This window comes from Carassius auratus, unplaced genomic scaffold, assembly GCF_003368295.1.
Source record: "Carassius auratus strain Wakin unplaced genomic scaffold, ASM336829v1 scaf_tig00033856, whole genome shotgun sequence".
NCBI lineage: Eukaryota > Metazoa > Chordata > Actinopteri > Cypriniformes > Cyprinidae > Carassius > Carassius auratus.
Genome location: NW_020526107.1, coordinates 102,820 through 128,127, shown reverse-complemented (window position 1 = coordinate 128,127; position 25,308 = coordinate 102,820). Strand labels below are relative to the sequence as shown.

At 36.8% G+C, this 25,308-nt stretch overlaps 3 protein-coding genes across 3 annotated transcripts; 2 read left to right on the top strand and 1 right to left on the bottom strand.

The window, feature by feature from the left end:
* Positions 1-1,154: 1,154 nt before the first annotated feature.
* LOC113081342 (uncharacterized) lies at positions 1,155-3,583 on the top strand. The gene is made up of 7 exons (XM_026253432.1): positions 1,155-1,245; positions 1,500-1,665; positions 1,761-1,822; positions 1,899-1,938; positions 2,148-2,456; positions 2,724-2,846; positions 3,325-3,583. Exons 2-7 carry the CDS (start codon positions 1,617-1,619, stop codon positions 3,372-3,374), a joined length of 633 nt encoding a protein of 210 aa, XP_026109217.1. The 5' UTR covers positions 1,155-1,245; positions 1,500-1,616; the 3' UTR covers positions 3,375-3,583.
* A 6,104-nt stretch (positions 3,584-9,687) lies between these two features.
* Positions 9,688-18,454, top strand: LOC113081329 (uncharacterized). Its single transcript, XM_026253422.1, has 3 exons — positions 9,688-9,877; positions 15,203-15,744; positions 16,584-18,454. The coding sequence occupies exons 1-3, from the start codon at positions 9,800-9,802 to the stop codon at positions 16,975-16,977; spliced, it is 1,014 nt and encodes a 337-aa protein (XP_026109207.1). The 5' UTR covers positions 9,688-9,799; the 3' UTR covers positions 16,978-18,454.
* Positions 18,455-19,803: 1,349 nt separating this feature from the next.
* Positions 19,804-25,281, bottom strand: LOC113081330 (LHFPL tetraspan subfamily member 3 protein). Its single transcript, XM_026253423.1, has 6 exons — positions 23,853-25,281; positions 23,717-23,762; positions 22,038-22,466; positions 20,823-21,056; positions 20,595-20,641; positions 19,804-20,477 (listed from the first exon to the last, which is right to left on the bottom strand). Exons 3-5 carry the CDS (start codon positions 22,453-22,455, stop codon positions 20,616-20,618), a joined length of 678 nt encoding a protein of 225 aa, XP_026109208.1. The 5' UTR covers positions 22,456-22,466; positions 23,717-23,762; positions 23,853-25,281; the 3' UTR covers positions 19,804-20,477; positions 20,595-20,615.
* Positions 25,282-25,308: the final 27 nt, after the last annotated feature.

Below are 25,308 nucleotides of genomic sequence, written 5' to 3'. Positions count from 1 at the left end.
GTGATGTCATCATTCAGCTCAGTTCAGTTTAAATAGTGTCTGTGCAATCATCAATCAAAGTGTTCCCGGTTACGGTTTACCTAATTAAGGCAGCCTAAAAACCCTTTAACCGATTTGGATATTAGAAGCGTATTTAGATATATTTTTGAGATGGAAAAATTTATTTTTACAGATGTTAGAAACGTGGCTTTCTAATGAAAGATTGCCATCAAATAGCACACTTAGGTTCCTAACTGATGACAAAGAATTTAAGGTTAAAAAAACACATTATTTTCCACTTACTGTACATTATTGTTTGTCCTCTATGGCCCGTCATTTTTACAAAGCTCATCGACTTGAAAAGCGAGGTGTGCTCTGATTGGCCAGCTATCCAGTGCGTTGTGATTGGCTGAATACCTTAAGCGAGTGACAGAAATGTTTAACCCCTTAACATATTGTGATAATATGTCCCGGCTCCTGACCAGAGAAAACCAATAAAACCCATTACAAGCTAAGCATTTGTTGCGTCCATTGAGGACAAAATTACTGATTATAGTGACTTATAAAGTACTGTATTTTTATGTGTTTGAATTATCAGTGGCAAATTCTTTAATTCAGAACAGCCAACAGATCAGGAAACAGTCCTCCATAAAATGTGTTGCACACATCTGAATATTTTGGTCGAACTGTTCTGGAATAGTGTTGTAAATACAACTTAACCACTGATTTCTAGTCGTGTCCTTGGAAGACCAAACAAAGTAGTTATGCCTTCACAACGAAACACAGTGTCACACACTGCGGGCTAGAGTGAGTGGAGGTCAGCTTGAAACATTTGGGCAGCATTATGCAAACCTTCCCAGATTGTGATGTAGACATGTTGAGAATAAGCTGTTTTAGGGGGGCATGGTAGAGTCTTAACTTTTATAAAGCTACCTCTTTGAATTTGAAACTTTAGTCTTTGCAACTTTACATATCTTCGTTATGCACCAAGATCTTGTAACACTCCAAAGAGAAAGGAAAAATTTTAAATCGCATCATATGACCTCTTTAAAAGAAAATGCAAGAGCCAGCTTCCTCTTTCTCAACATTTCTGCACCACACAGCACTAGGCAGCTGTTGTTATAGCAATAAAAGACGTCCTCAGCTGCCAGCTTTTGTTTTTGCAATAAAAAAAGCCCTTGTCAACTTTTTCTTGTCAAATAAAATGCCAGCGGTGAACATGCCCTTACATCATTTGCTTACCAGTGGATCCTCTGCAGTGAATGGGTGAGAGTCCAAACATCTGATTAAATTATCCCAATAATTCACAAGTAATTCACAGTATTACAGTCTGCATAACAGGACGTCTGCTAAACCACTGTAGCAGTCGCTCTTCTGATTGGGAACACCTGTTGGTTTATTGTCACTTATTTGTGTTTCATTTCTTATTTTAGTTATTCACAGCTTCTTAGAGTCCAAAGGAAAGCACCATACACTGCTTCATAAAATGTAAAAATCTGTTTTTTGCATCCATGTTTCAGTTTAGGACATTCCTCATTATACGAATGACAAGGACTGCACTTTAACACAGGAAATATAAAGGAAGTCAAACTGAGCTAGTGCACACTGTGTTAGTAAGGACCATCGTTTGATGCACAATGAAGCTCCTTTCACATGTCCTTTTGCTGGTTCTAATGTTAGCTTCACGTAAGTATTTATACTCACGTAAGTATATTTTCTCCCATGTTTTATATTTTACTCCACAATGTGTTATAATAAACTATTTCCATCTGTTTATCCAGAGAAATGTCAGGAATCAGAAGATTTTACTGATTATATACTTCAAGACTATGGAGATTTGGATGTATGTCTTTTCTCAGCCCTAGAATAGAACAAGTAATATTACATGTCTAATATTTTTATGTGCCTTTGTCTGACAGACATTTCTAATCACTGATGACTACACCGAGGAGTATGAAAGTATGAACCAATTTTGTTTAACTGTATTAAAGTTCCTTGAAATACAATACATGTTTATCATGTTTAAGTTGAAGTGATTCTTACTAGTTGTTTTTATTATTGTTGATGTCTTCTAGTAAACCAAAACACTTTGATTAATTTAAAATCAACATAAATTACATTCCTCAAAACAACTATTTTGCATCATTTGGCATGTTGATGTGTTCCAGGTCCAGATGTTCCAGAGCCCAACATCACAGTGTACCAACAGATGGAGGATGGAGAGAAAGTGGTCGTACTGTGCGAGTTTACCCAAATGTTTCAATGGAGATTCAGAATTCAGTCATATGAGTTGTTTGTAGAGAGCGAACTGAACTACACCATAGAACTACTGAAATGCTCTTCTTTAAAGTCTTCAGAAATATGTGTGTATTTGGTCACAGTGAGTCCACCTGCTTCATTCACCTGTGTGGATGAGTTTAATTCTGGTTTAGATGTCAGGAACCTGCGCAGCCAGACCTACAATTACAACAGATCAGGTAAACAAATACATCTCTGCAACTATGTTTAATGGTGCATCCCTCCCAAGATCATAAAATATTGCTAAATGTTAGCTTTTTCCTATTTTAATTTTTTTCTCTCTCTCCCAACTCTCTTTCATTCTCATCTGATGTTTCGGATGCATAATTAGCCAATTAAAATATACATGAATAAGATACAGCTGATCACTGGAGTGTCTGTATGAGACTATGTTTCAGTGCATGCAAGCCAAAGCATATTTTGACTGTCATTGCATTTCCTTGCAGTCTTTGATAATCACGAGGAAGGACTATCTTTATCCTACATCTGCTTTTCCTCTTTCATTGCTGTTGGTCTGTTCATCATGACTGCAGCAGTGATTGTGACCCACATAAGGAGCAAAACTAAAGGTGTGTGTTTACTAGTTACTCACTCATTTATAGCAGCAATGAATATTATTAAATACCTGATGACCACAGTCAGATTTAAACCTAAGAATGAAAATGCATACACAAAGAAGCATTTTGAAATGCTATCAGTATGTATTTCATTTGATTACTGGATCAATCATCCTCTGGCTGCTAAAGATGCCTTTCAAGAAGCTCATTACTAACATGCAGGCTTTGGTTTTCAGATCTGTAGATTAAAGTAAATGAACTGAGTTTCTCTTCCTTGATCTTAAATCTGACAACCATCACACATAAGGTGTCAAGTATATATATAGTATATAGTTTTCTGTGTATGTCTGCATTTTGACATGCATTGGTAATGAAGTCAACTCTAGCTGAAAGAATTTGGATTTAAGATTAGATTTGGATAAGGCCTGAGCTTCCTTAGTTTAACAGCACACATAAACTAACCCTGAACTCTTTATTAACCTTTTAACAGACTCCATCAACCCCACAGCAGTTACAAACAATGACTATGAGGAAACATAACCACTTTCAGAAAAGAATAGTACAGGCCTGAAGAAAAACAAAACAGTATAAAAATTATATATGAATTAAAAAACTATTCCTTGCAATTCCTGATTTTTTTATTTTATTTAGAATTTATGAAATATATTAAAAGCACTATTTTATAAAAATTTCATTTGTAAAGGGTTTTAAAAAAATACATTTTACAAGATTTTGCTTATGCTGTAACATCCCTCATTTGTTAGTATTTTTGGATACAAATCTTTGTTATATAAAAATAACTGCTTCCCTTTCTGCTGTAGCTTTGAATTGTCTAAATTCAGCAAGGGGCAGAAGCTGAAGTATATATCAAATATGTTTTTATAAGAAAATAAAAGTGAATACTTGCATGTATTAATGTGATCTGTGCTTTTTTCTCATCTTGAATAATAAAAATTTAAATAAAGCAGTATTTAGAAGGTATAAAGTTAGTGTTTGAGAGTCACTTCTGCTTTGTCACATCTACTCTGCAAAGTGTTCTTTTTCAAATTACAGGTGCACCTCAGTAAATTAGAATATCATGGAAACATTCATTTCAGCAATTCAACTCAAATTGTGAAACTCGTGAATTAAATAAATTCAGTGCACACAGACTGTAGTATTTTAAGTCTTTGGTTCTTTTCACTGGGATGATTAAGGCTCACATTTAACAAAAAAAAAAAAAAAACAATTCACTATCTCAGCAAATCAGAATACTTCAGAAGACCAATAAAAATAAAAATAAAACATTTTTAGTGAATTGTTGGCCTTCTGGAAAGTTTGTTCATTTACTGTACATGTACTCACTTGGTACTGTACATACTTGGTAGAGGCTCCGTTTGCTTTAATTACTGCCCTCAGTTCAGCGTGGCATGGAGGTGATCAGTTTGTGGCACTGCTGAGGTGATATGGAACCCAGGTTTCTTTGACAGTGGCCTTCAGCTCATCTGCATTTTTTGGTCTCTTGCTACTCATTTTACAAGACTGTGATGACGCATTTATCTGTCATCAGCATCACAAATCTTTTTCTTTTTTTTATGTATGTACATTAATAACACAATTCTTTGTATTATGTCACCTTTGCATCAAATTACCAAGAAACAGTTAAAGGGTTAGTCCACCCAAGAATGAAAAATCTTCAACTCACCCTCGAAGCATCCCTGGTGACTTTCCTCTTTCAGAATAATCCAATCGAAGTTATATTAAACATTGTTCTTGCTCTTCCAAGCCTTTCAATGGGGTAAGTGAGTGTTTGTTGTCAACAGTTCAGAAATAAATTGTGTGTAATAAAACATCCCTCACGTACCTCCAGGGGGTGAATAAAATCCACCTGTAGCAAATCCATTCCTTTTTGTAAGATAAATATCTAGATTTCAAATGTAAACTTTTTATCCACTTCTGCTGACTGCTGGGAACCGGAAGACGTGCAGGGGGGGTCTGGCATCGTCTGTCGGACCAATCCTAATGTCAGAGCAAGATATTCTCAGTTGAGACCGCTCATATATGCATTTTAGTCTGGAAATAGCAGTCTGTGTAGCCACCAGGGGTAAATCTTATTCACTTTAATCTATTTTAAATCTGTTCTAATACTTTTGGTCACATGAGCAATGGATGGGTCCAAACCAGGGGTGGTGAGTGGAGATCCGGGGCTTAGCCCAGAAAAATCCATGTATGTGACTTTTTATTTTAATAAATCAGAAAGATTTACCTAGTTTAAAATATACAAAAACAATAAAAACAAATTTAAAACATTTTATTTAAAGTATTGAGGAAAATACATTTGCTTTTTGCAAACAAAAATTAAGAATTGCAAAACAAATGAAACAGCGCGAAAGCAATTATTTTGCAATACATATTTCCCATGGTCATATCTATTCATTTATTTGCAACGCTGCTTTTATTTTGCGTGTCAGTCTAGTTTGAGCTTGCGATACCATGATACCATTTTTCCTTTGCGCTTCACTTTTCTGCACGTCACTCTTTGTGGCTCTAGGCTTGTTTGAGATGCGCCTTGCCTCGCCTGAAATGTAAGCGAGAGTAGGCGGCTGCAGCGAGAGGAGGAGTGAACAAAGTGCAGGCAAGCCGGACAGATCTCTCTTCTCGTAGTGGATCTGACACCTGTGAGATCAAAGATGGCTATCGCGGGATTCACGCTCGTGCACAGTTGCTAATAAACTGGATGTAATTCAAGTTCTGTTGCTTTTATATGAAAATAAATAAAATGAACAAGAACCCATTTAATTACATACCAAAGACGTGTTTATCAATATTTAGTTCTTTAATACTGACATATGTGCGCCTTGCGCTCGCGATTTTGGGCATACGTCAGCATGACATCAGAGCAAGGCAGACGTAACTCGGACACATTTCTAACCGGCATTCATCTCGCGCTGATCACCAGTGATCGGTTCTGCGCAGATTTTGCTCATCTCAAACAAGCCTACTGTTTTGACTTGGGGGCGAAGTCAATGGACGGGGGCGTGTACAACATGCCTCCATGAAAGTGACGTCATCGGCCCGAGCCGCATTTCCACTGTCGGGCCAGTGCGAGCCAGGGCTTAAAGTGGGCCGGGCGGGGCTCATAGCCCCGGGCCAGTAGCACCGAGGCCAGAATAGCGCAGGATTTCCACAGTGGAGCTTGAAGCACCGCTGCACGTCACTAAAACACATGCCCTTTACACGCCTCTCAGAACAACGTCATGCAACCTCATCATTTCACCATCAAAGAGAAGTTATCAGAAAACTAAGAAATAAGTCACTGGAACATGCACGATCACAAAACAAACATGATAAAAGAGGCCATTTGTTTGCATGCTTTGTTATATATTCAAATTCAAAAGCATCGATGTTTAACTATAGAATTGATTTAATTTATCAGGACTCAAAATTAATCACACATAAATACACTTATTTCTATTTTATTTATTTATTTTTAACGCTTATGAAAATAGCCTGCTTATTCAGTCGAGTCTGTTTCTGTTTATTAGCCACAGTAGCCGTCACATTTAGAATTAATGATAATATCTCTATTTTTATAAAAGGTCCCGAACAAAAAAACATTATTAGGCTATATTCTTTTATGATAGGCAACGTGAGATAAGCTCTCGAAACGAGGCTTGTGACAGATAATATAAGTTACTTAATAAATACACGACTGTGATAGATAATAAGGAGCTGTCATTTCTTCAAGCAGGTCATATTTTACCATGTTTAACATGTTTATCGTGCATATCTTTTTCATCGCTTATAAATATTTCAGCCTTGTATGGTGATTATAATCCACATTGGATCAAGTTATTTCAAACACTCGCTGCTGACTGAAAGTGAGTTTTCAGCTCGACTTATTTAAAAAAGTGTTTAATGCTGGTGTTAGCTGTTATCTTTCTGAAATGATCCTCAGCGCAGACTCGCTATTTCTATAAAAGCTCCAGAACAAAAATCATTATTATATTTTGATGATATGCAACGTGGAGCTAAACTCTTGAAACAAGACGACAGATAAAATGTTACTTAATAAATACACAATTGTAATAAAGAATAAGAAGCTGACCTCTGATTTATCCAAGCGGTCATTTTTACCATGTTTACTATGCAACGTTAATGTTTAGCGTACATAGTCTTTTACATCGCTTATAAATATTTCTGCCTTGTTTAGTGATTATAATCCACATCGGATCAAGTTATTTCAAACACTTGCTGCTAACTAAGAGTGAGTTTTGAGCTCAACTTATTTTAAAACGTCTTTAATGCTGCTGTTAAAGCTGTTATCTTTCTAAAATGATCCGCGCTGACGCTCTCCAGACACGGAGAAACTCCGCCTTTGTTCATAACCCCTCCTCTAGCCCCAGCTGGCCCGCTTTGGCCCAAGGTTTTCGTCGGGCCAAAAAACCCTGGCCGTTGGCACCGAGGAAGCCCCGGCGAGGCACGATCAAGCCCCGGAAGTGACTGTGGAAACGGGACTGGCCCTGGCATGCACTAGCACGCCTGGTCTTAGCACGATAGTGGAAACACGGCTAGTGATTCAGGTCCTGTCATGATGAGCAGAGACTTCTAGTGGATCGTTTATTATTATTCAGTAGCATTAAAACATTCATGTTTTTGTTTTATTTACTTTATTAACAAAGTTAAATAGTTAAAGAAGTTGTTAACATGAACATCTGCTGTTTATTTCTCTCAATTGGGATCGCAAATCATTTGAGTCAGTTCGGGAGTTCGTAGCGGGTTCGCGCGAATCATTTGAGTCAGTTCGGGAGTTCATAGCGGGTTCGCGAATCATTTGAGTCAGTTCGGGAGTTCGGAGCGGGATCGCGAATCATTTGAGTCAATTTGGGGATCGCGAATCATTTAAATCAGTTCGGGAGTTCGTAGCGGGATCGCGAATCATTTGAGTCAGTTCGGGAGTTCGTAGTGGGATCGCGAATCATTTGAGTCAATTTGGGGATCGCGAATCATTTGAATAAGTTCGGGAGTTCGTTGCGGGATCGCGAATCATTTGAGTCCATTTGGGGATCGCGAATCATTTGAATAAGTTCGGGAGTTCGTTGCGGGATCGCGAATCATTTGAGTCAATTTGGGGATCGCGAATCATTTGAATCAGTTCGGGAGTTCGTAGTGGGATCGCGAATCATTTGAGTCAATTTGGGGATCGCGAATCATTTGAATAAGTTCGGGAGTTCGTAGCGGGATCGCAAATCATTTGAGTCAATTTGGGGATCGCAAATCATTTGAATAAGTTCGGGAGTTCGTTGCGGGATCGCAAATCATTTGAGTCAGTTCGGGAGTTCGTAGCGGGATCGCGAATCATTTGAGTCAGTTTGGGGTTCGCAAATCATAGCTGTATATGGATAGGCATTTTTAACTAATTTAGTAGCTAGTTATAATTACGTTTTCCACGCTTGTTTAGGTGTGAAATGTGAACTTTTATTTTTTGTTTTAATGATGTGCCTTTTAATAGTATCAAGTATATTCAAAAACGAAACAAATCGTGCCTAAAAAGTGCATGCATCTAGGCTAATGTAAAGTTACATGATGAAGTCATACTAGTGCGCGTGTGCATTTTGAATGCGTTCTGTCACTGCATTATTCGGTGTATTCAAAATGCAATTTAATGCAATCAAATGCATTTATGAATGCATGTGAATGATCACAAAATTCAAGATATGAACCCTTTGTGCCAAAAGGGTTTTTTCTTGTCATTATAGAACCTTTTTAGCATAAAAGGTTCTTTGTAGTTGAGTAAAGAACCCTATGGTTCTATATAGAACCCCAATGATCCCTTTCTTCTACAGTTTGTTGTCATAACTTATGACAACAAACTGTTAGAAGAAAGGGATCATTGGAGTTCTATACTAAAGGTGCTATCTTCTAATTTGTTTATCAGATCCAGGTGTAAATAATCTAATATTCTTTTTCTTTTTTTTCTTTTTTTGGAACACCTGACATCCCCGCAAAACAGTTCTCATTCGCGCTTGAATATGAAACGTCCATGAGTGAACGTCATGATTCAGTTCATCTGGAAGGGAAGACCTGAAGACCTCAGCTGTGTGGGAGCACTTTAAATTGTGTGAGGACAAGACAAAGGCTGTGTGGCAAATATACGATTTGAAACTGGCCTACCACAACAGCACATCAAGTTTGAAAAATCTTCTATCTTCTACGTATATTGTTGGTGTAAAAAAAAAAAAGCTGCTTTTATCCGCCATGTTAATAAGTAGGCTAGCTAATTTTACACATGATAAAAACGTGCACTTATTTGCTTGGAAAATACTTGCGAATACGGAAGTGATCACAAAAACGTACAGTCCAGCCCTTATAATAATTTGTCGTGTCACTAGAACAGTGTGTACGTTTTAAGAGCATATAAGCCCTGCCCGCGTGAAGCACCGCTTCCGGCTCGCGCTGTTCTGTAGATTAAAAGTTTATTCATTCTGAACGTGTCGCGTGTCCAAATTGCACCAAAATGTGACCCTGCACTTCCTTTGATCCGCAGCAATACACGGACCACGCATGAAGTCGATTGGATGAACTGTTCTTGGCAAACACAGACAAACACACAGAGATTGCAGCCTTTTATTCTAGAGAATAATATGTTCAGCCCCCTCCAAAGCTTCGAATATTAGGTGTTGATTACTACCGAAGTTTCGAAGCTTATAATCTTTTTATTTGGACCAGCCCTACTGTATGCATGCAGTAAAACATTTTCATCAGCTTTACCATGCAAAAATCACAAACACAGTCTCTTTTTTAACCTCTTTCATGCATCTCTGTTCGGAGTAACAATGAAGCTCCTCCCTCTCTGCTCTCCACTCTCTCTCTCTCTCTCTCTCTCTCTCTGTGTTTCTCTCTGTTTGGATCTGTCAGTCTCTGTGCTGGTGTTTGGTGGCAGCGTTTCTCTTCACTGCAGGGGCAGCTTCATTCTCTCCTCCAGGATGTCGGGCCTTCTGACCAGCTCTCTTCTGCTCTTCCTCTCCCTGACGCTGTTCCAGATCCCCACATCAGAGGCAAAGGTAAAGCAAACACCATACCAAACCCTCATCGTGTGTGTTTGTTGAGACTGAGTGCGTGATTCACTTTGATTTCTCAATAGTTACATCTTAACCTGCATGTTTTCTTATTTTTTACCTTTATTCAATTTGTACAGAGGTTTGCATTTGGTGCTAAATGCCAATTTCATTGTGTTTAGAGGCACTTTTCTATTTCATTTCAGTTACATGTGAATCATTGCACATGGGTCATATTGAATATGTGAAAGTACACAATGTAATATTTGTGCCCTTTTCATGTTATGCTTGGCTGCGTTTAAATTTCTGCTTAACTGATGTCACAGAGAACAATGAGATCAGTCGAGCCAGATGGCGTGAAATAGGGCGTACAAATCATTATTGCCTGGCAACAACAGAGCACATATCAACAGGGCTTTACTATTGAAAACAATCCTGATTCAATTCTGGAAATTTCTCAGAAAGGCAGTGCGCAGAAATGGATGCACAGCAAAAGGATCTTGCAAATGACCCAAGATCACATTAAATATTACATTGAATTTTCAATCGCAGAGCTCCATGTTATTTTAGCAAGGTAGACAGAATGATACTTATATAACAGATGATGTGTCATGTGTACTTGTTGAATTTACTATTTAAAGTGACATGAGACTAAGACATGAGAGCACAAGTGTAGCAGTCATTAGTGTGAGCTCATGTTTTCAGCACCATGGACAGCAGCGGTCACTGAAACACAGTCATGTTGAGCTGAATGTAAATGCTACAGTCATTTTGGGAACGTGTAAAGGATAAGGGGCCATATCTGAAGGACAACACGGGATAAAATCAATGGCAGAGGAAGCACAATCTCATTAGCAGAACAAACACTCTTTCACTCCAAGCGGAGGAGGAACGCTGCCATGGCAACAGCTTTCGGAGAGCACTCTCAGTTTTCTTCCATCCATCCATCTATACTGTAAAAATGTTTGTCAGTTAACCTAGTAAAATGAGCTTCATGTGCTATCATGAAAAAAAAAATTCAATGACTGAATAAATGTGAATATACTGGGCTCAGTGTTAATTTAGTATTATTTCAATACTATTATAGTATTTAATATTTGGAGCTATTTTATATATTTTTCAGCTTGCATATTAATTTAAGTTAGTCATTTTATTAGTTTTTAATCTATTTATCTTTAGTTTTTTTTTTCAGCTTTAGTTTTTGGTAATAATTATTAGTATAAATATTTTTATTTATTACAGTTAGTTTCCAAGGCAACAAAGTTGTTTTTTTAAGTAAGTAAGTTTAAGTATTTTTATTTCATTTTAAAAATACATTTTAGAGTTTTGCTTTTTAGATTTATATTTTTTTTAGATAAGGATTTTAAAAAACAAACAACACTGATTGGATTGAGTTGTTCTGAATTTTTTTGTGAAATGTTTTTTTTTTATCTCCATTTTTTAAATTACAGAAAACAATTTGTTATTTTTAGTTATAAAAACACTGATTGTATTAAGTTTTTTTAGACATTTGTTTTTCATTTAATATCTTTTTTAATTTCATCTTTGTAATTTTTTTTATTGTTTTAGCTAAAACAACACTGATTGGAAATTCACTTAATCTGTACACACACCAAACTGTAAAAACCTTTTTACTGTAAAATTATTTTTACACTTGCTATTGATTTTTTTTTATGCAAAAAAGTGGGTACGTGAAGCATCTTTATTAAGTCCAATCCCATGAAGTGTATTGATAATCTCTTAATACATTTTATAATGACACACACAACTATATGCAAATTGATGTGACAAAGCACTTTGGCTGGAGTCTACAGGAGCTGTAAAGTAACTTTGCAGATGGTTGTTTACGTTAGAAACATTTCCATTGGTGCAGAGTGAAGCAGATGGTAAGGAACCGGAGGACGTCTAAACCACTTAAATTCATGATATTAACAGCAAGATTCATATCACCACACATGCAATGTGTACGTCTGGAGTGCTACAGACATCTAAATGCACCAGAATGAGTCACTGATCAAACTCACACAGCGTCCAGAGGAATCCTGCTCCTTTAGTTTCAGACGTCACTATATCTGCCTCATTTATTATTAATCATAACAGCCCTAAAATACCACATAAATGAACTTCACTTATCATTCTGACAAACACAGAACTTGCACATATTGTAGTTTTTGAGCTGCTAGTTGTTTCTCAGTGCTCGCTTTGCAATTTAGAATAATTACTTTGCACACAGAGGGTGAAGACAATGTCATGACTCAGCACTTTGTTTATAACCTCAGGCTTTAGCTCTTTTCAGTGGTTAACATGAGTAGAGAAACAGATTCAAGGTTCTAGATCATAAATCACTGCTGAAACACAGGTCTCCTATCAGTAATGGACCATAACCAGGTGAGCAGATCACTCTCTCACTATTTGATTTCTCTAGTCTTTATCCACTCATCACTTAATATCACATTTTAATCATGCTGATTTTTGGAGAAAAACTGAAATGGCACTCTTCGTGTGATATTGATTAACTACATAAAATGATATAAATATGTACATTTTCTAACCCCCATATCTTGAATTTTGTGATCATTCACATGCATTCATAAATGCATTTGAATACATCGAATAATCCAGTGAAAGAACGCACTCAAAATGCACACGCACACTATGACTTCATCGTGTAACTTTACATTAGCCTAGATGCGTGCACTTTTTATGCACGATTTTAGTTTTTGAATATACTTTATACTGTTAAAAGGCACATCATTAAAACAATATGTCATATATTACACCCAAACACGCTTGGAAAACGTAATTAGAACTAGTATTAAATATTAAAACTGACTCAAATGATTCGCGAACCCCAAACTGACTCAAATGATTCGCGAACCTGCTCCAAACTTACAAACTGACTCAAATGATTTGTGATCCAGTATCGAACTCGTAAACTGACTCAAATGATTCGCGAAACCGCAACGAACTCCCGAACTGACTCAAATGATTCGCGATCCCCAAACTGATCCAAATGATTCGCGAACCCGCTACGAACTCTCGAACTGACTCAAATGATTCGCGAACCCGCTACGAACTCTCGAACTGACTCAAATGATTCGTGAACTCGCAACGAACTCCCGAACTGACTCAAATGATTCGCGAACCCCGAACTGACTCAAATTATTTGCGATCCCCAAACTGATTCAAATGATTCGCGAACCCGCTACGAACTCCCGAACTGAATCAAATGATTCGGGAACCCGCCTAGGGTGACCAGATCACCAGTCCCACGTAGCGCGTGCGCTCACAGCGTTTGAAGCCCAATTCATGCGTCTCACAAAAGACTGTGTCACTCAGGCATAATCAATGCTTGCTCAAAAAAAGTTGTTCGCTCTATATCCTCGAGCCCCAGGCAGCCTAACAAACATTACTACTTGACAGTTCAGCACGCTACTGTTGCCACACCCTGAACTGCTGACTAGGTTGTTATCAACATTTTCGTTGTTGTCATGCCAGCACAGGCAAGTGCATACCAGACACACTGGGAAGGAACTTTTAGATGCATGCTTTCCAATTCGAAAAATGGAGAAAGTGAAGCACCGCCATCATCAATTAAAAAAGAGAAGGTGTGTCCTGTTTCAAACTGTTTTTTTTTTTTTTTTTAATGCGCCTGCCTTTACTAACATGCAAGTTCACCATCCTTTCTCCCCCTTCTTGTTCCGTGAACCTCTGGAGTTGTGAGTTTAGACTTTTTTATTTATTTATTTTTTTACTGTTCCTGTGGTGTTGAGCAACTACAATTCATTTTAATCCTATCACTTTAGATTATAATTTATTTAAAGTGAATAAATTGTAATTAAAAATAAATAAAATAGCTAAAGTAAATCGTAAGTGGAAATGCATCTTTCATTTCTGTCATGAGCATACATCAGCAATTACACATGTTTAGGGGAATATGGCATTATTAATATACCATGTAAGGTGGTATGTGCTAGAAATGGGTAAACCACTATCAGTGAGTCTGGGGGCACCGCTGCGCAAGGCAGTGTCCCAACTCAGAAACATACCCCTTGTCCCCCCTTGGGCTTATTAGCAGGTGGTCGCAGAGGAACTCCCGAACTGACTCAAATGATTCGCGATCCCGCACCGAACTCCTGAACTGATTCAAATGATTTGCGATCCCCAGACTGACTAAAATGATTTGTGAATCGTGATCCCGTATCGAACTCCAGAACTGACTCAAATGATTCGCGATCCCGCTACGAACTCCCAAACTGGTTCAAATGGTTCACGCTCCATACTCCGAACTGACTCAAATGATTCGCGAACCCGCTCCTAACTCCCAAACTGACTCAAATGATTCGCGAACCCTCTTTGAGTCCGTCCCTGGTAATGGTGGACACAGATCTTCACTGCCAGTGACAGAACTAATATAAGCTGAAGAGGAGCTGGTTAGTCATACTGTCAGAATGTGCTTGCTATGCACTCTACAGTGATTTCAGGCCCTAGAAAGCATCTTTCATTTCTTCTCAATAGTGTGGTTGTAATTTGAATGTCTGACTCAGTGGGGATGAAGAGGAGGTGTAAGGATGGGAGTACAGATGAGAGGAGAGGAAACATACTTACTAATGCTTCCTCTCCAATGCATGAATGATTAGTATGTAAAGTGTCACTGAAGTGGGAGGTGAGTGTTTCTGTGCTCAAAAATTGTACGTCACAATCTACTAATCATAAAATCTCCAGCCCTTGCTCCTATTCATCAGAGATGGTCCTCTGTAGGAAATACATTACTTTCTAAACAAGATTACATTATTTAATTGCTTTCAATTATTGAATAATACATAGCGAAAACAAAAGTGTAGTTGAACATAACAAAATGATTGCAATCAATTACAGTCCGCCCACCAGTCAATATAATAAATCAATGAAACTAATACTGCATTGTCCCTTTTTTTTGTAACAACAACAAAAGTGAAGCTGAAATGGCCAAAAAGACTAAAAACCACTAAAGAATCTGTGCTAATTTTATTTAATGTAATTTCACAAAGAAAAAAAAAAAATGCCCAAAGACACCTGTCAATATAATAAGTCACCGGAACTAATTTCTAATAAGTAGAAAAAAACAATGGTCATTTCCTGTGAGGGACATTTCATACTATATGCACACCTCATATAAAACCATTTTAGATGGGACCATTAATACTTATTTTATACAAATATGTATAAATAACAATGAGTATAAATAAGATTTTCTGTGCCAAACTGTGCACAAATTTGTTTAACATCGAAACAGGAGACATTTTTCACCAACCAGTTTGATTTCTTTCTCCTCTTCTCTGTATTTGTCAGCCTCTCTCTACCATGCGTGGAGGAGGTCGCAGCTTTGACATCCAGGCAGCTGAAATCCGTCTGCGAAGAGACCTGCGAGATTCAGTGCCCTACGAGGCACAGATGATGTCTTACCCCACTGCTGACTTCAGGAGTCGGAGCAATGATCTGTACTACCAACCAGAGGTCTTAAGAGCTCAAGGTCTTGGACAAGCCCTCCAGCGGCTGGTGGAGAACGACCAGAGGCGGGAACAGGAAGCAGTTTATCTGGCGTCAATGCTGCGTCTCCTAAACGAGGCACAGAATAACGGACAAGGCAAACCAGAGGAAGAGGAGGAGGAGGAGGGTGATTTCCAGGGCCCATACCCTCCGGACTACGATGAGACCGAGCAGGCTGTGAGCATGGCCAAGCCCCAGGCCTCATGGCAGGGCCTTCTGGATCCTCAGCTTACTCAGGCTCTGCTCAACCGCTACAAGCAGGAGAGACTGATGCAGGCTGGACTCGCTCAAAACACCAACAGGATATCAGAGAGAGAGCAGGACAAAGACCAAGAGATGCTCAGGTAATGGAAACATGCCGTTCATAACCATACCAATGCCTCAATGTCAAGGTTATTATCATTAACTAAAACTATAAAAACATTTTTGTTTAATGAAATAAGCTGAAACACTAAAGTTAATAACTGTAAATAAGTAATACAATAATAATACATATTAACTAAACCCAAAATATAAATACTAGATTAAAAACAAACTATAAGATTAGAAATAAATAGTGATATAAAAAAATGGTAATAAAACTGACAAAAGCACATAATACATAATTATGTATAGTTATATCTAACTAAAATTCAAATGAAAATAGAGAAATAAACACTCATTTAAAATAATAATAATATTAAATATTAGATGAAAAAAATTTAAAAGAAATTTAAAAAGCACATAACAAAATTACTAGAAATTTAACTGAAAACTGAAAGTATAGTTCAAATGGTAATTCAGAATATTAATTAAAATAGAAAAAATGATTAGATGTAAAAAAAAAAAAAAAGAAAACTAAATAGTTATATAAAAAAACTAAAATGAGAAAAGAACATATCCAAATTAGTAAAAAATATTTAACTAAAATTTAAATTTAAACAAAATAGTAAAAAAAAATCGAATTCAAAATATTAATAACATAAGACAAATATGAACAAAACTAAAATTTTAAATAAATAGTAATATTTAAATAAACTACTACAAATTACAAAAGCACAAAACTAAATTATAAAAAGAACTTTAAAATGTTAAAACTTAAAAAAAACCCTTCAATCTACAATTAGAAATAGTAATATAAAAAATTCCACAAATGAATCAATAAAATGCCAAGCAAACGTAAAACTATTTTTATATTTTGAAGGTACCTTGTTGAGAAAATCCTCTCCAGCTTGGCATCGGGTGGCAGTCAGGGAGGTCCTTCAAACCAGCGTGCTAAACGGGATCTGAGCGCTGTGGCCAACATGGAGCAATCTGGAGGATCCGCCCTAAAACGCTCCCGCCGGTCCCTGGACTCCGCCCCTGGCCCCTCCCCCCACGCCGAGGCATCACTGCTGAGGGTGAAACGGCTCGATGGTGATGTGGATGACGAAGAGGTTGCAGGGCAGAGCAACAGAACACCACACGTCGGCCTACAGAGAATGAAGCGCATAGACACTGACCTGCCGTCCCCCAAAAAACACAGCCGCAAGCGCAGAGCCCTGACCTATGACCCCGCTCTGATCGCCCAGCATATCCTGCAGTACCTGCCAGCTTAAAGAGTATGTGAAAGTGAGAGGAATTAAAGGGAAATGTTTGGTGAAATAGAGAGAAATCTAGACAGACAGAGCAAGCAAGAGTTTCAGACGGGACTGCCACATTTCACTTGCTTACAGATACGCCAGTGTTCATTGTCGTTTGCCTAAATCTAATCAAGACCTGCTTGCTGAGGTACTCTGATATGATAATACTCTGTTTCAGTGTTATAATATAATAAATCCCATACACATAACAGCTTATGGAAAATGCTTTTTCTTCTTTCTGGCTACATTCTACAGAATGTAAACCCTTTTCCATCATGGAACAAAACAATTAAAAAAGCTAACTGTGACTTTTTTTCTTCCAATTCTGGGTTTACATCTTGCAATTCTGACTTTTTTCCTCAGAATTGCAAAGTAATTCCTCACAATGAGTTCTTAACTTACGATTCTGAGAAAAAATACATAAAATCAGAATTGTGAGATCAAAAGTCACAATTACCTTTTAATTTTTTTATTCCATGGTGCAAAAAGGCTTCCATAGTACAGGCATTAATTGACCATACTGACATGGAAATAATCAGTTATTGGCTTGCACAAGTAGCTTTTTCGCTGTTTCTGTCAAAAACAACAGGATCAAAGTTACATTTACCTTAATTACGGATTCAGATTTTAAATGATTGTTTGACCAGGGTCATGCAAGATAGCATTTAGGTGATGTTTTGTCGTGTGCATTGAGGAGTGAGTTCCTACTATAAGCCATTTGCCACTTGGCAACCCTGAGTTTCTCAGCAGATGAAAGGAGCATGACTGTTTCCTCAGAGATCCAAATATATCAGAGCTTATCTACAGCTACAGTGAGTTTGTTTCATATTGTGAGGAAATTAACAGTAACTCACAGCTCACTCAGTAATAATAACAAGCTCAGTCAGTATCTACACCTACAGTACTGTTTTAGAAAGTAAACTTAATTTAGATTTTTTTTTTTAAACAAATGATTGAGAAACGAAAATGTCTGAAATCTATTTATTGCATAAGATATCCAGTACAGGTTTAAACAGCACAACAACACATCAGATCAGCTGCTTTCTACAGCACTAATCAGCACTACAGGAGAAAAGAGCCCTTCAAACATGCTCTGAATGAGTTTCCTGTCCTCTCTTTCTCCGACTGGCTGTCTAAAGTAGTGTGTTGTTTTCTTAGTGTCATACGCATCCTATCTTAGCTTGATCAAGTGTTTTTGTCCCTTGACTTGGCTTTGAAACACTCTGTCTGATATTAATCACTGTCCCAACTTTCTGCCCTCTGGGTTTGTAATCTGACTATTATGAATTTGTGAAGGAAATCGTAGCTATATAATCATATATTAATGCTTTTAGATATTTGTGCAGTCATAAAATCTTGTAAAAAAATACATTACTGCAAAAATACAATACTGCAAGTTTTGTCAAACAACAGAAATCACTGTAAGTGCTAATAAAGTGTGTGAACTACAACATTTTGTTTAAAATTTTGCATTGCTTTTACATTGGAAGTGGATTAGAAAACACATCACATTCAACATTTAATGCAACGGCTTGATAAAGTCTTAACCTATCAGCATTATATCTGAAACAAGCACAACTGACAATGACTTTTTATATATTAACGGTGGCTGAAGACAATTACGATTACAACAGTGGCATGCAAGTTTAAAGTCAGCATGAAACAGAAGTTGGAATCGACTTTACTACCATTGTGATGTCACGTGTTTCCATGTGAAACTGCTATTAATTGTTTTGTTTTGTTTTTTTGCTGAAAGTTTACTCACCATCAGGCAATTTAAGATGAGTTTATTTCTTTTTCAGAACAGATTTGGGGAAATTTAGCATTAGGGTACATCACTTGTTCACCATTGGATCCTCTGCAGTGAATGGGTGCCGTCAGAATGAGAGTTCAAACAGCTGATAAAAACATCACAATAATCCACAACACTCCAGTCCAGCATTTAATGTCCTGTAAAGTGAAAAGTTGTGTAGCTACTTGTAAAAACAAATTCATCAGTAATATTTTTTTAAACTTCACTTCCGGCTAAAATACAAGTCCATAATCCATAATAACTCTTCCTCCAGTGAAAATGCCCATCTCATGTTGTCCTTTCACATCAAAATCCATTGACATGTGACCCTGGACCATAAAACCAGTCTGAAGTGTTAATTTTTTTAAATGAATAAACAAGCTTTCCATTGATGTATGGTTTATTAGGATCGGACAATATTTGGCCGAGATACAACTACTTGAAAATCTGGAATCTGAGTGTGCAAAAAATCTAAATATTGAGAAAATTACCTTTAAAGTTGTCAAAATGAAGTTCTTAGCAGTGCATATTACCAATCAAAAATTTGGTTTTGATGTATTTAAGGTAGGAAATTTAGAGAATATTTTGATGGAACATGATCTTTACTTAATATGCTGATGATTTTTGGCATAAAAGAAAAATCGTTAATTTTGACCCATACAATGTTTTTTTTGGCTTTTGCTACAAATATACCCCAACAACTTAAGCTTGCTTTTGTGCTCCAGGGTCACATTTGTTTAGAATAACTTAGGACTGGACTGTTTTTCCTTGTAAACAGTGCGTAATCTGTGCATATTTCTCTCCTGATTCAGATGAGATTACTTTATCACCGGAGAAAGTATTATTACAGACAGAGGACTCTTATATTTGCAATGGTTTGAAGTTAAAAATGTCTTAATGATGGATTTGTTTCTTACAAACACACAGCTTTTCACTTTACAAATTGTTAAATGCTGGACTGGAGTGGTGTGGATTACTTGTGAAATATAATGTTTTTATCATCTGTTTGGACTCTCATTCTGACGGCACCCATTCACTGCAGAGCATCCATTGGTCAGGAAAGTGATGTAATGCTATATTCCTTCAAATCTGTTCTGATGAAGAAACCAACTCATTTAAAGTTTGGATAAGAATATAAAGAGGCAGATTTTTATTTTGTGCTCACTTAAATATAAGTTATTAGCTACCTTTAGCTTAAAGATGATCAAATCATTAAATCTGATTCTAAACGATTAAGACTTTACTGACCAAAAACAAAACTAAACAGATTTATAGTAATATTATGCTGAGTTTAAATTCAGACTTAAATTCATGCACAAAAACATCTAGAACATGGAATCAAACATCACAGTCAATCCTCTAAATATCATTTAACTGAAAACCACATGTGATCTGTGATCACACAGACCTCGACTATACCTCCACTTGGAAATGCACTAAAGAAAATGGCCTTTGCTCTTCTCTATTTAGAGCCGCCATTACAAGATCAGAGTAATGTTCCTCCGTCAGGGGAGAAAGGACTCTGTTGCCAGGTGACTGTTTCTATGCAGACAGGTTATGTAAGCAGAATTCACAGGACGGTGACATCATGCTGAGGGGGAAAAGACAAGCATCTCTTCACACGTTTTATCTCATCATTATTTGTCAGGAGAGAAGTTCACAAACGACGTGATGAAACAGCCACCTGAGGGGGTGAGAAAGAACAGAGACATGAGTTACAGAAGAGAGAAGAGGATGCTGGGTCCAATGCTACTGCCAGAAGAAAAACACAATCCCCAGAAAAACTAGATTACAGTCTTACCAGCACCTTCTGACCGCTGCTTTATGCTGCCAGTAACAAGCCAGTCACTGAGAAGAGAGGAGAAAACAACATGATTAAAATATCTCACACTTCACAATAAGGTTTATCATTAGTTATCTACTTTAGTTAACATAAACTAAGCATGAACAATACTTCTACTCTCTTAAAACAGGCAGTAAAACATTAAATGATTTTAGAGATTTTAGCAAGAATGGGTGCACCATTTACCATCACCATCCTTGGCATCTTCTGGCAGCAGGGCATCTTGGCGATTCCCCAAAACAAAAGCCAGCGTGGACAGTATGCCGGCGTCCAGCACCCCCAACATGGCCAGTATATACGCCCAGTGCACAGAGCAGTTCCCCGGGGAGAAGCTACTCACACGGTCCCCGCAAAGCGCCCGCATCTCAGCACACGCCCAGGAGTCTGGGAACAACACACACGCCAGGGCCAGACAGAAGCCTGCATCCAGAAACAGAGAGGCAATTAGTAGTACTGTATTGTTTAACACACATTGTTCACATTTCACGTCAAAAAGAGCACATTTCAGAAGAGATTCAAAAACAATCTCAGTGTACTACAGCTCTACAAAGAGGTCATGACTGAAGGATGCATGCAAAGAGGTTAGCCAATCAAAACTGAGGTCATTTACATCCTCCACAATGTCTTAAAGATGTACCGGTGATAGCAAAAGTCAGCCTCTTTAAATCTAAGAGTCAACAAGAGGGTCATGGGACTAAATTTTTAGTGTAAAAAATGGAATGAGTTATTCAGAAGAAATCACAAGCTTTCAATAATCACTTCTTCATCATCACATACTACACAGATCTCTGGATCATCATATATATATATATATATATATATATTCTGTTAGAAATTGCTGCCTTGTGAAACTATTCAGATTTTCTGAATTGTGACTATTTTAATTAGAATTAGGCACCGATTTGTAATTTGAGACACGTTAATAAGTAAAAGTAAATGAAATAAATTAAATTAGATTTTACTTTAATGAGGTAAATATTGGTCTCAGTGAGGTTATTTCAAGGAATTAAAGACATTTCAAAAGTGACATATAAATATTAATATTGTAACAAATCATTTCTATTACAAATAAATATTTTCTTTTGAACTTTCTATTCATCAAAGAATCTTAAAAACATTTTCAGTTTCCACAAAAAAAAAAATGAAGCAGCACAAAAGTTTTCAGTGTTGATAAGAAACAAAATAGTTCTTAAGCATCAAATCAGTATATCAGATTGATTCCTGAAGGATCATGTGACACTGAAGACTGGAGTATGATGCTGAAAATACAGCGCTGCATCACAGGAACAAATTATATTAAAAAACATATTACAATAGAAAATAGTAACCCAGTATTTTTGATCAAATAAATGCAGCGGTGGTGAGCAGAAGAGACTTGATGAATCAGCTGAAGAGTCTCACCTGCTGTGAGCTGCAGCCAAGCACAGATCTTATAGACGGTTGCTGCGTTGCAGAATCTGAACAGACACAGACAGCCCACGCTGGCCCACACCATAGTGAGAGACATGCACACCAGCACAGCGGGAGACTGGAAGGCAGGGAGCGGAGTCAGGGTGCGAAGAGACCCTCGGCATTCTGGGACAGGCCAATCCATCTCCATGCAGACCTCAAAGAGGCCCAGCGTCCCGGTCGGAGGAGCCGGACCCCCTCCTCGGTAGTGCAGCTCTCGTGTGCCCACCCATGAAGGCTGGATGAGAATGACCACCTCAATAATGGCAAAGCAGAGCGTGCAGACGGCCCAGAGCATGCCCACCGCCCGCGCGCTCCGGATGAACTCAGTCTGATACAGACGGGCCACATCAGACGAGTGACGCTGCATGCTGGAGACAGCTGGAGACGCAAGCAGAAGAAAGATTATATGATGCAATGGCATTCTATAGATCATCTACAACGTTTAAAAACACCACTTTTAATCTCCGTGTCATTTTTTCATAAAAAAAAAAGAAATTCTGTCATCATATACTCCGGTGTCAATTTAGTATGACTGAGATACTTTTACAGTTTTTATTCATATTTGAATTAATTTTTATTTTTCTGTTTTAATTTTAGTTTCAGAAATATTTTTGTACGCTTTGTCATTTTATTAGTTTTTTTAAATATCTATTGTTTGTATTTTTTTTCTGTTTAGTTTTAGTTATTTTAGTAAATCAAGTTAAACTAAATGAAAATAAAAATAATTTTTTTAAATAATAAGAGATTGTTATATTTACATTTATTTCTGTTAAAATTTTATGAATGATATTCATAAACAACTGTTTCAAACAACACTAGACCCCACTGACTTTCATTTTATTTTGAATATACCATTGTACTAAACTATAATTCACGTTCCATAGCTTTTATGATCACAATAAACAATAAGGTAAGTTAATGTTAACACATGAACTAAATCTAACTGAATCTAAAACTAAAATAATAAAATTTTTATTACATGAAATAAAATATATATAAAAAAAACATACAACTTATTTTATTTCAGATGGACGCCAAGGCAACATTTCTTATTTTGAATTACTCTAGATACTATAATAATTTAAAATAAAAAATGAATAAAAACGACACCATAAAAAAAAACACTTAAAATCACAAAATTACTCAGTCTAATATAAAAACAGAAAATATAAAATTTAATAACTAATCATTTGAAATACGAATAAAAACTATTAATATCTCTGTGATACTAAAATAACACTTTTTATTATTATTTTTTTGCCTGTTTGTTTAAATTGAAAATGAAATTAACAGTAATACAATTTGCACTGTTATTTAATGTGAACTATTATTTTTATATTGTTATAATTGTTAATCCATGTTAACTAATTAAATCATGTTAATTAAAACCTTATTATGAGGTGTTACTGTTTTTTACAGTACTCATGTGGTAATATCAAATGTACTTTTTTGTGCTTCTCATTTATTTACATTATACTCATAAAGAATATGCTATTACAATGAAGCATGTTCTTAAAAAAGAAAAAAAAAATTATGGTTTTACCATGGTAAAAATGCTAATACCATGGTCATATTTAACAAAAAAAAGGATGTAAAGGATGTAAAGAGATGGATGAAAGGAGATTCACCTCTCTGCTCTGGCTGACTCCAGGCCTGTTCCTCCCACCACAGGATCTGGGTGACAAAAATCTCATTCAAATTGAATTACTTGACAGCAGCATCACATAACATGAAGGAGTGAGTGAGTGAAAGAGAGAAACTGACCTGAATGGAGGGATTCTTCTCCTCCGCTTCCTCCCGGTCGGATCACGACAGGATGTGCGACAGTAAAAACAGGCCCACGCTGCTTGCAACCATCTTCTTCACACATATGGAGGGAGAGGAGAGAGAGAGAAGGGAGGGGAGGGGGAGCGCAGGGCCATTCTGATTGGGAGGAGGGTCTCTGTGCGCACACACACACACACACACACACACACAGCAGTGCAATCCAAAGATGCACAATGAGAAAATGAAAATATCTGTCAACCCCTGTGGGGGGAAAGAAAGAGTTACAGCTCATCGATCCTAAAAGCATTACATTTCATACAGAGGGAAGAGGAAGAGAGAGAATAGTACACGGAGCAGAAGTGACGCATTTCAGATGAGCACAAGAAAAATACAACAATAAATACTAGAGGAATGAGCATGAATGCTGGAGGGAAGAAGCTCGTCTGTGCATCATTACGATCGCTCAGCTGACACGAAAATTAATGCTTGCAAAAAACAGTAACCATAAGATTTAAAACAAGAATATCTCACTCTGGGTAAATCTAATTAAAATATATCAAGAAAGAAAAAAGGCCTATATATATCAAGCTATTTTATCTATCTACAGTATCTATCTATATATGGGTACTAATATTGTAATTAGGTATTATTGATAACATTAATATTAATGATTTTGCAACATTTATTGTTAAATAAGGTACAAAGCTGTTTTTTTGTTGTTGTTTTTTTGTTTGTTTGTTTGTTTGTGTGTTGTTTTGAAAGGGTATGCGCTTCTTTCTGACAGTGTGGGGTCACCAACTGGCCGAATCCGGACCGCAAAGCTTTTTGACATAATGACATAAATAAATACCAGGCACTATTTTCTAACAAAATCTAATTCATACCAAGCACATCAAGGTCTTGTTTAGGTCCTACAGTGCTATTATGGGCTGCTGCTACAGTAAAGTGTTGCTACGGTCAGACGGTCTGCAGTGAAGAGAGCAGAGAGCCATAAAAAGTCTTACTTCGTACAAGAAAGTCGTAAATGTGAACTGGCGGATCCACAAGAAGATAATGTATTATAAAACCAATATTAAGATTAATATCATAATTGATTGATAATAATTGCCTAAATTAATATAATAATTTATATTATTATATATTATATTTTCAACAACAAATAAAATGGTTTAAATTGTGGCTAAAATAATGGCTTAATTGTGAAGTTTATCATTTTATAAAACCTTTTGTTTTAAAGTCTTATATATGATCCTAAATATCTTAGCCTGGTCTGCCAAAAACCATCAATTCATATTTTTAGGTATATAAATTGTCTGGACCTTGGCTGGTGACGAGGGTTCATTACTGGACTTCAAACTATTTTACATGAAGACCCCTGAATTATAATATATATATATATATATATGTGTGTGTGTGTGTGTGAATGTGTGTGTGTGTGTGTTTACGTATCTTT